The 14,564-nt window shown below is 37.5% G+C and overlaps 1 protein-coding gene across 25 annotated transcripts in view; it reads left to right on the forward strand.

Annotated features, from left to right (window-relative positions):
• Positions 1–14,564, forward strand: part of ARHGEF12 (Rho guanine nucleotide exchange factor 12) — a 168,578-nt gene that overhangs the window by 10,723 nt on the left and 143,291 nt on the right. For 11 of the 25 annotated variants that reach the window (XR_014068818.1, XR_014068817.1, XR_014068819.1 and 8 more), the window contains exon 1: positions 125–1,012. The exons of 7 other annotated variants lie outside the window; for them this stretch is intronic. Coding sequence is in view for 9 of the 18 variants with exons in the window: in XM_081541589.1 (XP_081397715.1) it covers positions 981–1,012 (32 nt within the window). In the remaining 9 variants the exon portion in view is untranslated. Of the gene's footprint in view, positions 1–124; positions 1,024–13,207; positions 13,276–14,564 lie in introns of those variants that run through there. 7 more of the 25 variants (XR_014068821.1, XR_014068820.1, XM_081541601.1 and 4 more) reach the window with 3 other exon arrangements.

Here is a 14,564-nt window from a genome sequence, read left to right on the forward strand (position 1 = left end):
CGCTCGCGCTGGATGCGGCAGGGGCCGGGAAGGCAGAACCGGAACCGGAACCCGCGCGCGCGCCTGCGGTTGTCGCGCGGCCCACCCCCTTCCCCCCCACCGCCGGCGGCCTCCTCCGCCCGCCGCGCGCGCTCCCGCGAGAGCCCCAGGACCCGGCGAGCCGGCCGTGCGCTCCGAGTTGCCGCAGTCGCCGCCGGCCTCCCGGGCCAGTGCTTCCAGGCCGGGTCGGACGGGAACCTCCCGCCCCTCGCGGGAACCGCCGCCTACCGGCGCGTCGGGGAGGAGCCACCGCCGCCGCCTTCGCCGACCGCGGAAGAGCCCGGGCCTCTGAGGGATGGGGAGCAGCCCGCGGGGCTGAGAGACCAGGTTCCTGTCACCTCCGGCTGCGGGACCTTCTCCCCCCGGCGCTCGTGCTCGTCCCGGCGCCCGGAGCCTGGTAGGGGGCGGCTAGGACGACAAGAGGGGTCCCCCGGCCCGGGGCCATGGAACCGCGCGCGGCTGACGCGGGGCGGCCCGAGACGCGGCCGAGACCGCGGCCACGAGCGGCCGGCAGCCCCAGATAGAAAGCAGAAGCCAGCGGGCCCCGGCTCGGCGGCGGGGATTTGCAGGCCCCCGAGACCCCGAGGAGCCCATACTGCCCCGGACGGACTCCTGGGGTCCCTTCCTCGCGTGGCTCGCCGACTTTCCTCCGTGACGAAGTTTTCTCCGGCGCTTTCCCAAGGATCGCTCCCTAGCTCTAGAACTCGCCTTCTGGCGGACTTGCTTGGTTTGTTTTGGGAGATAACTTGCTTCGCTCCCACCTACATCCCCTTTCCTTGACCCCTGCCAGTCGGACGTTCTAGATGACTGAATGGAGTTTTGAGTTGGACTCTGGTGTCCCCAACGGAGTCGGGCCTGATCCCAGAGCGCTGGGGGTGGGGTGGAGGTGTTACTGTAAAATGCAAGTTGGATAAAAGGAGGACCTCTCGCCAAGGGCCCCAATGAGTGGCACACAGTCTACTATCACCGACAGGTTGGTATGAAGCTCCCCCCTGCGCTTAGCCTCCCTGGATAGGGCCCGACCTAGCAGGAGAGTGAGGATTGTTGATTGCCTTTGCCCAGTGAAGTTGACAGGCATCCGACGGCGGGTTGTTTCCGAGCTCTGCAGTTAGTCTGGGGTTGCTGCCAAGTTACCCGGTTGATTGAATTTGGAAATGTATTTTTTTTTTTTCTGGAGAGAAACTTTTCCAGAGTGTCGGAGGAGGGGTAGGTAAAGCCACGATTGTGTTTTTCTGTCCGTAAGTGGGCATTAGGATTCAGTACTGATCTTGGAAGCAGAGGAAGGTCATTTTGGGTGAAGGTCAGCGCCGGAGGTCGGCTGGGGTATTGGTCCCTCATAAGTTTAATTCCTGTACTGTAGTTCTCTAGACCCGGTTGCATTTTAGGACTTTGTGAACTTCATTCTGAGACTACCGCATGATGATTTATGAAATTGATATCCTTGAAACATTGACTTGCACAGTGTTTATTGTCTAATAGTTTTCCAGAATGTTGAAATTACCCGTAAGTCCCAGTCTCCTGGTGGGGACAATATCAAGGAACTAAAAAAAAAAAAACCGGCGGGGGAACATCACGGGGCTTGGTTTTAATTATTGCACTTTTAGGATTTCATTTTCCAGAAACATTTGCATTTAAGGGGTGTAGCGCCTAAGCGAATTATGTAGCAGAAGCTGGCAGGTGGGTTTGTTGAGTTGGATCAGTCTTTTATAGTACTTACCTGTGTTGCTTGGTGAATTGAGCTAGACCATTTGTGGTTTAAGTGAGTTTCCTTACTCTTTAGAGTTATTCTTTGCAATATTTAAGTGATAAAAGCATGTTCTTTACTACATGGTATTTTTCAGTGTAACTATAATGTTGTATTCAAGTCCCAAGTTTCAGTTGGTTTTTTTTTTGGTCAGCCTTCAAACCATTACATCATTAAAAAAAAAAAATCAAATAACTGAAGTTTAAAAAAAACAACAACAAATAACTGAAGTTAGGGAGCAAAGAAAGCATTTTGAGAAGTGCTTCTGCAAAAAGTAGTTAAATTCCCTAATAAGAAAGTTTCACCCAATTGTAAGACTCATTTGTTGATTTTAAAAGGGCCAAATTCCATTATCTTACCCTAACAGCTACTCCAGAAACAGAATTTCCTGTTCCTGTTGATGCTTCCCAGTATCACGTGAATGTTCACCTAAAAGATTCTATTAAATATTTAGACTATTCTTTGTGTATTTTTTTAAATGTATTTAATTTTCAACTCCTAGAGTACATTTAACATTAATAATGCTTATTTTGATTTCTTCTGGTTATTCCCATTCCTTTTCCTTTCAGGGTGTTTTGCCTCTGAGAAGCCACTTTCATGGGTATGTGGGTAATTGTTTTCCTGGTTCTCTCAATTCTTGCCGTCTGTTGACCCTGGAGACAAGTCTTATTAGGAACTAATATGTTGGTAGTTTTCATTGCAATAGTAAGAGTGTTTAATTCTGTAGAAACGGAACCTTGGATCACCAGCTCATTCCACATGAAAATCACCTAAAGGCCCCCAAATAATGCTCTTTCCTTCTTTGCTTCTCAGAGATTTTCTTCCTATTTCCGTTATGTTGGAAAGAAAACCTTGGGATTTGTGTTGCTTTTATAACTTAGATATAAATGTACAATAAACATGCAGTTAATGCCTGTTCTTTGCCAGGCACGGTGCTGGGCACAAAGGATTAAAAGATGAATACTCTAAGATGAATCTGCAAATTGGTTTGGGTTTAATATCTACTTGAATTAGTTCAGGTACTGCCTAATTTCACATACTTTTTAAAAGACGAAAGACTTTATTTAAAAGCCACTTAATTTAATGTGCCTTGGTGAGACAATTATGGATTCGTATTTCTTAGGAGTTTACTACTAGTTTCTTTTTTTTCCACCACAAGATTTATTCTTATGTGACCATTACTTTTTCTTTGAACATATCTTGCCCCATAAATCTCAAGCATCCATTGACTCTTAGAGTTGTCCCTGATTTGAATATATGTTGGGGTGAAATCTGGAAGTACTGGTTTAGTGTTATTTCTGTGCCAGGCTGCCTTAATAAAGTTAGGAGTATAGAATAGTTCCCATCTTCTTCTCAGCTTACCTACCTCAGCCTCTTTTCTCATGGTCTAACTCTAGTGCATTCTAGGTACATTTTGCTGATTCTAGAGCTATTGGCAAATTAACAGTGCCTTTTTAAAGATCCTTTCAAGTTTGAAGTACTGTATGTGGTATAGCTTTGTTTTGTAGAGTGTGCAGACCCACCAGGCCAGCTGTGTGAATTAGAGTTCTTTCATTGTGGTGCTTCTGACTACAGAGTCTGTCTGTCCTCAGTTGAAATCAGACTAGCTGGTTTTGGGCGTTGTTCTGTTTTGCAGTTTGTGGCAGGCGACACATGGCTGAACAAGATAAGAAGGGTTTTATTCTTGTGTTAGGGACGTGCTGGGGCTGGGATGGAATTCAGCTATGTTTGGGCTCTGAATGGTCACTTTGGAGACTCAGAATTCTGTTATATCCTGTTATTATTTTGCAGTTAAATTAACACATTCGTTTACTCCCCTTTTCCCCTTTTCATTCTCTACTCCTCAGGCACTCCAGCCCCCTTTTTAAAAGTGTAGTTATCAACTTAAACTGTATGTTCATGGTAGCTATTGTTTTTATGTAGTATATCTGAATCGTTAAAAAAAATCTAAACAACTTATTACTACCATTAAGTGTCTTGCTTTGTAACTTCTGTAAGATCTGAAGATTATATTTTTCAGCTTTCAGAACCAGCACTTGAAAAGTGGTAGAAATATCTGATTGCTGTTCTCCAGTTTGCATTGATTGCTGCCTTTAGTCCCAAAATAATCCTAATTGTTTCTAATCCTCCTGGATGCTTGTCCTCTTCCTAAGAGTTTAGGGTCCTGTTGCAGTTGGAATTTCTTTTGAGAGATAAGAGAAGAGAATGCTTTTTCAGTGGACTGAGTAAATTGTTTCAGGCTATATTCTAGAACAGTGAATTTTCAGGGACAATACAGATAGGATTTTGCTATAAAGGTCTTTGTTGAAAAGAACCTATGTTCTGTCTAGGACTCGTAGATTTTGTTGGTTTTGATTTATAGATAAAAGGTTTTTAATATATTGGCTTTTTTTTTTTTAAAGCACTGTAAGTTCAACTTTAAGCTTGTTTAACTGAAGCAAGTCTTTTTGTTCTTTTTTTTTTTTTTAAGAAGCAGCTTTTAAAGTGAATCTGGAAACCAGAGGCTTTATATGCATTTACCCAGTAATTAGCGTTTTCATTCATGATACTTTTTCTGCCAACAGTGCCATATAATAACGCTTTTGATTAAAATACAAAACAAAACAAATTCTGTACGTGTGCTGTTTTCAAGGCTGCCTGAGTCATCTGCAAGGTGAAATTATTTGTAGCATTCATTTGTAAAATCAGTCATTTGATAAATACTGAATTGAAAGTGGGGCCAGGATCACAGTGCTAGCTTTGTATTCACTTTAATGTTGTCTTTTCTTCTAGCTTTTCAGTTTAAAATCCTGATTCAGACAGGTATGCAGTAGTATATTCACTTGTACAGTTTTACATGAGTCAACATGTACAGTCCGAAGTAAATTTTTTTAAAAGTACAGAGCTATAGTCTTCTAGATTAATGGCACGTTTATAAGATGTTCACGTGTATTTAGTGAGATGATGAGAGAAGCTTTATTTGAATTGTAATAAAAATATATTAACCTGGTAATGCCACTTAACACACCTGTGGTTTCATGAATTGAGTATGAATTGCCTGTCTAACTGATAGGGGTTGTAGAAGCAGCAGACTGTTTTAATGGTTTTCCAATGGTAATTGGAGAAGTGCTTTTACATCATGGTTGTCTAACAAAGTTACTAGAAATGCTATTTATCATTTAATTGCTTATCTCCTAGGGATTGACCATGCCACATTTTCAGAAACAGGGAGCTTAATTAACTTTGTTAAGTTTCATCCATTAAAATGTGATGTTGATGATGTTTTAAAACTTCATTGGAAGGCATGGTCCTTTTCCTTTCAGTAGTTAAGAATCTTCAAAATAGTGACATTTGAACTGAAAATTTAAAATCAGCAAAATTATAAATGTTGTTGCTTCTTTTTGAAGAAAATACCCTGATATATGTAGTGATATCCTTTGGCAGTGTAGCTCTTTAACATTTACAGTGTCTTCAATGCAGTGTGAGGCAGATCGTCATTTGCACTTACAGCAACTCATAGCATTTAAGTTAAGATTATAAAACTGGAAAGGATAGATTGAAGATATGACCTAGATTTTCTGGCTTTCAAGTCCTCCAGATTTCACTCTAAATTATTGTCTTTCCGTGTATATTTTTTCTGTCCTGCTTCCCTTGTAACTTTCCAAGCTAAGTCAGGGTTGGATTTTTCTCTTACCGGATGCTTTCTAGTACCTTATCCATTCTAATTTTAAGTATCTCTAGAGGATAAAGCTCTCGTCACTTCCTCAGGAGACTGAACAACAATCTGATAGATCTTGTAGTCAGGAAGTTTTTCCTAATCTTTAGCACAGACTTTTCTTTTAAGTTGTCCTGTTACTTGTATACACTTGCTGTACTAGGCTAAATAATGATCTCCTCCCATTTTATGTTTATGTGACTGTAAATGGTTCAGACAGTTGTCCACCACCCTTTCCTTCCCCCCACCCTTATTCTTTGCTGAGCCAAGTTGTATATTCTGTTGATTTGTGTCTAAAAGTCAGTCTGTTCCTCTTAATATTTTACTAGCTTTTCCTCAGTTGCTCATCTAGTGCAAAATGTTTTTTTTTCTTTCAGTGGTGCCCTACTACAAAACGATATTCTATATTTTATCTTTGTCCATATTCTAGAAGAAGTTCCAGTTTGGTTTTACCATAATACAGGGGTCTTCTGTTTTCTCCAGGTATAGCCCAAAATTATGAGTAAAGAAATTCTCAAGACCATTTTGACTCAGTTTTATTTTAGGTAGTTTTTAGAATGGATATGGGAGATATCACCATCAAAACAACAAACAGATATATACAAACAGCACAATTAGCAAATTAGCTAATTAAGCAATTGCTCATGTTATAAAAGCCTTGTTTACAAAGTGATTCTTTCAAATATGAGTGCGCCCTAATGTAAGTTACAAGTATTATCAATTATGTGACAAAAATGTAGCAAACAAATGATAAGCCATCCCTGGTTGAAAATTAATCAGAAATGAGGATGAAACATCTCTTAATTTAATAAAGAAATGTGGTTGTAGCTTTAAAGTAAGATATCACTATATGGTGAGATATATCTGTAAGTTGTTATTCTTTTTTCTTTTTTTGTTTTTTCAGTGGTTTTTCAGTCTAACCTTAAAATTTGTCATTTTTTTGTTTTGTTTTGTTTTCTTGGCGCTTGTGTTATTTAACTTTATTTTCTCCTGTTATTTCCACTTAGTGAAAAGAAATAGATTTGCAGTGATAAGCATATTTTTCCAATAAAACATACTGTTATTAATATTGAAATAATGTTTTACTTTCTTACCAGTGTATTTACAAGAATTGTTACTAATGATAAGTAACAGAAGGAAAAAGTGGATAAATTATTATATATATATATACACATACATATATATATATATAAGAGAGCTCTTGAATGTTGTATTAGTAGACCTTTATTGTTGATACTTTAAGTTACTTTAAATAGATGTCTTTATTGTTTCGTGTTTTGCTAGTGATTTTGTTACATCAAATGTCAAAATTTTGGAAACAGATGAGATTTAGGGTATTTTACTTTCTCTACTGAGAATATCTAGAGTACCAAGATAGCCACAAAAGAAAGAAGTTTGTAAGAGTTTCTAACTCCAAGACAAACCTATGAAGCTAGTCCCTAGAATAATTCTCAGCTTTTTTATTTTGCAGAGATAATATGTGATGGTGTCACAGGTCAGAGACTTTGCCTACATTTTATAAACATACGTTACTGACTTTCAGTAAAAGGAGAAATATACTGTTTTCCTTACTAAATTAACATGCACTCGTGCAGCTGACAGTTTAGGTTCATAGCAAAACAGGATCTCTTACTAATTCAAATGCTGAATCCTGGTTTTTTAGGTCATAGTCACATGATAGACCTGGGTGGCTTCCCAGTGTTGAGAGATAAGCAAATCTAAAGGCCAGTAAAAAATTAGATTTCCCCTTGTTGGACTGTGAGGGACAATTCATGAAGAAATTGGGAATATATAAGAAAATCTGGTTTAGTTAATGTTTACTTTTACCCACTTGTCACACTGTTTTTTCTTTTGATGCCTATTACAGGCATTTAAAGATAACTGTTCTGAGACTACAGTTTTGGTTAAATATTATGTTTAAATGCTGATGTTAGGTTTATACACTCAAGCTTAAGGAGGATTTCATGTCTTCTGTGGATTCAGAAAAATCTAGATATTTGTGGTGTTGAAAAAAATCAGCATCTGAATAAATTATATGTGAAATTGATTATGTAATGCAGAAGGTGACTATATCTCGTCCAGAAGAGTAACAAGTCCCCCAATACACTTATACACTGAAATACATATAAGATACCTTGTGAAGGTGCTTGGACATAGCCTTCCATAGATTTTAGATGGGTTATCTGCCTGTGTTCCGACACAAGCTGATATGTTGTGGTTGCCCTGTACAGTCTCTGTGGTTTACTCAGAGGAAGTGGTTCTTGTGGGTGAAGGTCTGATCTTTTTAGAGATTGTTGGTGGTATATGCACTGTCAGCTTATTTCCTGTCTTATTGGCTGTTTTGGCAATACTTCCTCAGGGCAAGTACTGCTGAAGGGATATTTAAATGTTTTGTAGTGGCAGAATAGATGGTTATAATGTTGTATAATACCTGCCTCCCAAGGCAATATGAGGGTTAAATTAATGTTTGTAAAGTGGTTTGAGATCCTAAGATGAAAAGTGCAGACATATCCCTAATCATATTTGCAGGTATTGCTCAAGTTTAAGTAAAAATATATTCATGTAGTGGTGTTACTTTATTGGCCTTGAGACTTCATTAACCAATTAAGTGTTGTTTAATCACCTCAAGAGTTGTGGTTGGAATGTTTTTCTTCTAATGCTTAAAAATATATTTACCCTGTATGGGTTAACTTAGAGGAGTAGATACCTTGTCTATAGTTAAGGCTTGTCTATGGTTAAGGCTTATTCACCAAGTTTAACGCCTAGAGTGCACTTCTTCACCAGTTTAACTGGCATACTGAAATAATGCAATTGAGAGAATTTCCTTTGAGATTGGTAGGTGCACTACCCATATACAAAACCCTGTGTTTGCTTTACTGAAATCTTAAGATGATCAAACTAATAGAATTGCATGTACTAATACTCCTAATTTTTTTAAATTTTGTTTTCACATATCACTTTTGCCACTTTAAAGAATTAACAAGAATGTCTTATTGGAAGAGGCTTTCTTTAAAGCTAAATTGCAACCAATTTTCAGATTCCTTAAGGATGGGGGGTAGTTCTTAATCATTTTTAATTAGTTACTATCTGCTTCATTATATTTTTATTCACTTTTAATACTAAAAAGCATAAGGAAGAAAAAAATAGCCCAAATTATCCAGTTATCAATTCAAATGATAGATAATATGATATAATAACATATAAAGTCTCCCTCTGATCTTAACTGTATCCCTGCACGCCCTCTGGTTCTCAAACTCTCTTCTCAGAGGTAACTATAGTTAAGTTTTTTGTGTGTGTCTAGCTTCCTTAACAGTCTCATAAATATACCACTCATCATTTTAATATTCTTGGTACCTAACTTGTGATAAATGTATCTATCAGCTTTTGCTGGGTTGTATTACCATAGCACCACCAACAAATATCTGTGGCTTATAGCACTAGTTAATTTCTTGCTTACACTGCATCTTGTCAGCTGTGGATTGATTGCAGCATGTTTGGAACCCTTTCTGAAGGAGCATCCCCCTAGCAGCCCCTGGAATATGTCATTACTGTGGTAGAGGGAAAGAACAGGAAGACTGATGGAAACATACAGTGACTTCAAAAACTTCTACTCAGTCGAGGTGTACATCATATCACTCACATCACATCACTCACATGTCATTGGTCAAAGCAATAATAGGGTCACACTCATTGTCATTGGGCCAGAGATGTGTACTACTCCCACAGGTGGCATCATACTTCACGTGATAATAGGTGGGGCTGTATAATCCTCTTAAGGAAGGAAAGGGCAAAGCAATAAGACAGTCTGTCATCGGAGGTGATCGATAAATTCTTGTTAAATGGGTTGTTTTGAATCTGTGGAAGTTTTTATGGACTGTTTCAAACATATACAGAAGTACAGAGAATAATATGATAAACTTCCTTGTTCCCATTGTTAGCGTCAAAAACTTTCTGTCCATGGACGGTCTTGTTTCATCTATTTCCTTTCCCTGCTTCTCCACTGGATTATTTCGAAGTAGTTGCTGGATATCATAATTTCAACCATAAATATTTCACTGAGTATCTCTGAAAGATAAAATCTGAAGGTGTAACTTCTTTTAGTAAATTCTCACTGTCTGTTATTAGTTGGAGATAGTGATGCTACGGACTGACAGGTGTCAAGTAGAAGAGGATGTTCATGGAGTTGTATCTAGAATTTGATAGCCTGAAAGTTGTTTTGATTTCATTTTGAGTATTTTTGGAGGAGGCGTACAGCAGAATGTCATCTGTTTTTCCAGTACCTCCTTTCCTCGTGTGTGTGTGTGTGTTTGTGTGTGTGTGTTTGAGTGAGTGTGAAGCAGGTAATTAACCTCTGGAAAAAAATAACATTGCAACAGATTTGATTTGCAGGAGGTTTCATTTCACACTGAGCCTCTGTTGGAATGACGCCAATTGAAAGGAATCCCAGCCCTTAATGGCTCTAAGTCTTCTGGGAGTTCCCAGTCACTGATGTTATATACTCTGGAGAAGAACATCAGAATCATTTCTAAAAATTCTGTATTCACCTATGCTGTTTGCTGTGCGGAGAAAGGTTCTGTCAGATCTCTAAGGAAATAGTCCTAAAACGATATAAAAAGAAGAAAGTGAATCTGTCTAATTTTAGTTTAGAAATAATTTAACTCGCTCTCAGCTGCTCAGGTTAGTTCATCTGAAGGCCTTTTTAAAGCCTACATTTTGACTCAAGACTTCATAGATTTTACTAGCATATAGTGTAAGACAGTAAGTTTACTTATCATTTCTATGGTTATGGGAGTAATAGACGTTATATTATGGATCTAGAATAGTCAGTTTCACAGGACATACTTGGGAGAGGGGTGTTATGTAACAATGGGAAGCAAGCTAAACAGATAGAATCCCTTCAGTTTGTAGGTTGGCAGGTGACAATGAGTTGATCAAAGAGTATTTATACAGGCTAGTGAAGAAATTATTGTCTATAACATGATGAAAAGTTTATTTTAGGATAGTAATATCTATGTTTTCTTATCTGATGTTTTTCACTGTTCATGGAAACTTAGTTAAAATGGTCTTTCTAGGTGTCCAAGTAGTTTTAGTATTTCTTTGATTAAGTTATATTGTTAATCTTATTTCAGAATCCGTGTAGTGACTGAAGCAGAAACTTGGTTATCATCGACTTGTACATAAAAATTTTATTTAATTTTGAATTTTTCTTGGCATTGGATTGATTCTGGCTTTGGTTGCTTGGGGCAGTACAGTCTGTTTTTAATAAATAAACAGTTTTTTCCCCATGGAGAATTAACTCTTTGACCTGCCTTTTGTTCATGTTATATTTCTATTGTATCATGTTAGAAAAACATTCATTTTTAAAGAAAATAATTTGTTGGTACCTTTGTCAGAATAATGTACTTCCACTTTGGTTGCATTTTAGTTGCATTTGTCAATTGTGCAATTTGGGGAAAGGTTTGTGGTTTCTTGTTACTTAAGTATTTGTGTTTCTTGTGTATTTATCCAGAAGCCCTACATGATCAGAATTCTTGAGACAGTGTTTGAAGGTAAATTGGGTGTATTAGTAAATGGATGTGAATAGTTTAAAAAAAAAAGAGAGAAGGTTCTTACCATGTAGTTATTGCATAACAGGATACAAGGTATAATTTGTTTTGTTTCCAAAAAAGGAATTAAGTAAAATATGGATAAATATTAGTAGTTATATTAACTTTGACTGCCCTGGCAGAATTTTTTTTGAGACTGTTCTCTTTTTAGAGGTTAAAAGTAACTTTTAAAGGAAAGATATTTTAGCTCTTAATTATATATATATATTCTAATTTAAGTTTTTTGTAGCCTTTGTAAGAAAGGAGTAGTAAAAAGGAACTAAATGAAGATAATGTAGAGAAAAGAGCCCAGCTTATACGCTGGGAAACTAGGCAAATTTACATCTCTGAGGAACAGTTTAGTTTTCTCATCTATAAAAATTGGAATAATATCACTTACCTTTAATGTTGGCATGAAGATTAAATGAAAATGTATTTAAGTACATAAAGTAGGTCAAAAACTTATAATAGGAACTTATTATTGCTTAAACTTAAGAAGTTGGGTTTTCATACAGCTTTGATCTACACATTTTAAATAATTTTGAATTCATATGTATTTGCTGCTTCTACTGCTTTGACAGTGTTTTTTCCTTGCTGTGATAATATTCCCTTTCCATTAATTTCAGATCATAGGATGTTTTTAGAATTAAGGTGCATTTAGAAGTGATGAATAGACCAAAGAGACAGTTATTTCAACTCAGACTGTGAAACAGTAACATCTCTAGGTATATACCGAGTCAATAAGATTTTTTTAGGATTGGCAGTCAACTTTTAAATCTGCCTTTGATCACTTAGATTTGTCCAGTTCTGTCTTGACAACATCAGTTCATTTGTTTCTTCATTTGTTCAATAAATATTGAATGACAGCTCTGTGTAGGTCATTGTGTTGTCAAAGTTATTTTGCATATTTGCTGTCAGCTGATTTGTATTTAAAGAATTAAGAAATTTACCTGAGATATTCATTGATTAATGCTGAGGATTAAGATGAGAAGTCATGTGTACTTTAGGGGTGGTGCTAGTGGTAAAGAACCCCCCTGCCAATGCAGGAAACGTAAGAGATGCATGTTTGATCCCAGGATCAGGCAGATCCCCTGGAGGAGGGCATAGCAACCTACTCCAGTATTCTTGCCTGGAGAATCCCATGGACAGAGGAACCTGGCAGTTTACAGTCCATCTAATACAAGTTTTATGGGATTTGGTTTGTTGTGTGTGTGTGTGTGTGTCTTATAGGCACACAAAACAGGAAGAAATTACTCAAAAAATTGTTATACTGAGTATGTAAGAGGAGGAAAAGGTAGCAAATGAATGACTTTAATAGTGATTGGGCCTTTGTGAAATGTAAATGATGTAAGCAAATTGAGTTTAAGTTTATTCTTAGCAAGAATCTATGTTTGGTTAAGTGGTAATGGAGATTATATTTTCTTTTTAAAGATTTCTTCTTATAGTAGTAATCTCTTCTATATCATTTAGTTTATAGTTTCTACCACTTAAAAGAAATATTATCCCTTTTATCCTAGCTGTAGATTCATATTCTGTGCCATAAAACATTGTTACTTTTTAGTCTTCACTTCCTCTCTGTAAATGATTTTTTTGTTACTGAAAATTCTGTGGCATGAATCCTTTTAGTCTTACCTTCCCTTTGTGCCTTAACATTGGAAAAGAAAACTTGCCTAAGAGATAGTCCAGTATTTTTTAACCTCTTTTAAGCTATGAATTGTTTTCCTGCATTTTCTTAGTAACCCCGGAGAATCAAGAACAGGTAGGCAGATAGCTGGTTTAAAAAAAGAAGCCCACAAACCAAATCCTTTATTGAATACTGTTTCTTTGTAGAGAAAGGATGGAGAATTCTAATTTGAGAGTTTTACTGGGTTTAAAGCTTACAGAGAGGCTGCCTGCAAAAAAAGCAATGCCCTTTGAAGCATTCGTATGGACGTGGAGACTGTATAGCCCTTAGGGAGATCTACAGACATCCGTTCTGCCGAGTGCTGGGAAGCGGCTTTTTCCCATGCTTGCAGCATCCCTGTGGGGTAAAGTTCTGTTAATTTTGCATAAATATTTACCATATCTCATTTTAGCTAGCATACTTCCTTACACTGGTAGTAATAAGGAAATCTTTGCTTACCCAGCTTGAAAATTTTGTTACAGATATGACTTGTCTGGAGAATGTTATCTTTGAGGGCTGATGAAGTTAAAAGATTGGAAAAAATAATGAGGTAAATTACAAATTCACAATCCATAGATAATCTGTTTATTATAGAAATATTTGCCCATGTTTTTTGTCCTGTATTTAAAAATGAGAAGGTTATTATCATACAAACAGCATGATTCACTTCAGCTTTGTCCCTTCTAACAAGTCAGATCACTGTCGCTTTCATATATTTTGTCAGCGTGATGCTTGAGTAATTTAGTCTCATTTACTACACTTTTACAGTTATTTCCTCATTTAGTTGTAAAAGCTTCAATTTATTAAGTAGGTTCTTTGTAGGCATTGTATTTAATACATGTAACAGCACTATAAGGCCGATGTTATTCCTGTTTTACAGATGAGAAAAATCTTAGATTCAGAGACATTTGTTGACTAGCCCATTATTTCCCAGCTTATACATATTTGGGACCAGGTTTAAAATCAGGTCTTCTGACTCCTGGTTCATTGTGTTTGCTACTGCACATAATTATGGGTAACTATCTTTTCTGTGAAGATAGAGTCCAAACACAACTACAAAGTATGAAATTCATATGAGAAGGTTCAGTCAAAGAAGGTTATTTATTTAGTCTCTTTATCTTTTAACGTGGACTTCCCTGGTGGAGAGGTAAAGAATCTGCCTGCCAATGCAGGAGACGCAGGAGACTTGGATTTGATTCCTGGATTGGGAAGATCCTCTGGAGAAGGAAATGGGAATCCACTTCAGTATTCTTGCCTAGGAAATCCCATGGACAGAGGAGCCTGGTGGTGTACAGTCCATGGGGGTCACAAAGAGTTGGCCATGACTTGAGCGACTAAACACTGCCATCTTTTAATGTAATGTAAATTACAGTAGCAATTTTTAAATTGTGTTCCAGGGAGCATCCAGAACACTTGAACAAGAATGTAATTTTTTGTTTTGCATGATTTTCTTAGAAGCCCCACATTGTCTCAGATACTCAAGGCAAAAGGTAGAATGTAAAATGAAATTAATGGAATTAATGTGTAATCCCCCAAATTTTATTATTTAAAAGAGGTCCAACTTATTAGTTTAAAAATGGTCTAATCTGTTTTAATTTTTAAGTCAAAAATAGTTCAGTATTTGCAGTTTCATGTGATTTATCCCAGAAACTATCTGTATGACTGCATCTTAGCTCTTGTCATTGCTCGGTAAGATTCTGCTTCCAAATTTTTGTGTTTTTCTGCTTACCTTCTACTTCTCAGTCTTCCCCATTCCTTTCTAATATGCATTCTTTGCCTTCATTGTCATTACTGGACTTTTGATCTCTCCCATCTGATCCAATCTAGAACTCCTGCTCT

This window comes from Giraffa tippelskirchi, chromosome 11 (assembly GCF_054371585.1).
Source record: "Giraffa tippelskirchi isolate mGirTip1 chromosome 11, T2T-mGirTip1v1.2.pri, whole genome shotgun sequence".
NCBI classification, from domain to species: Eukaryota; Metazoa; Chordata; class Mammalia; order Artiodactyla; family Giraffidae; genus Giraffa; species Giraffa tippelskirchi.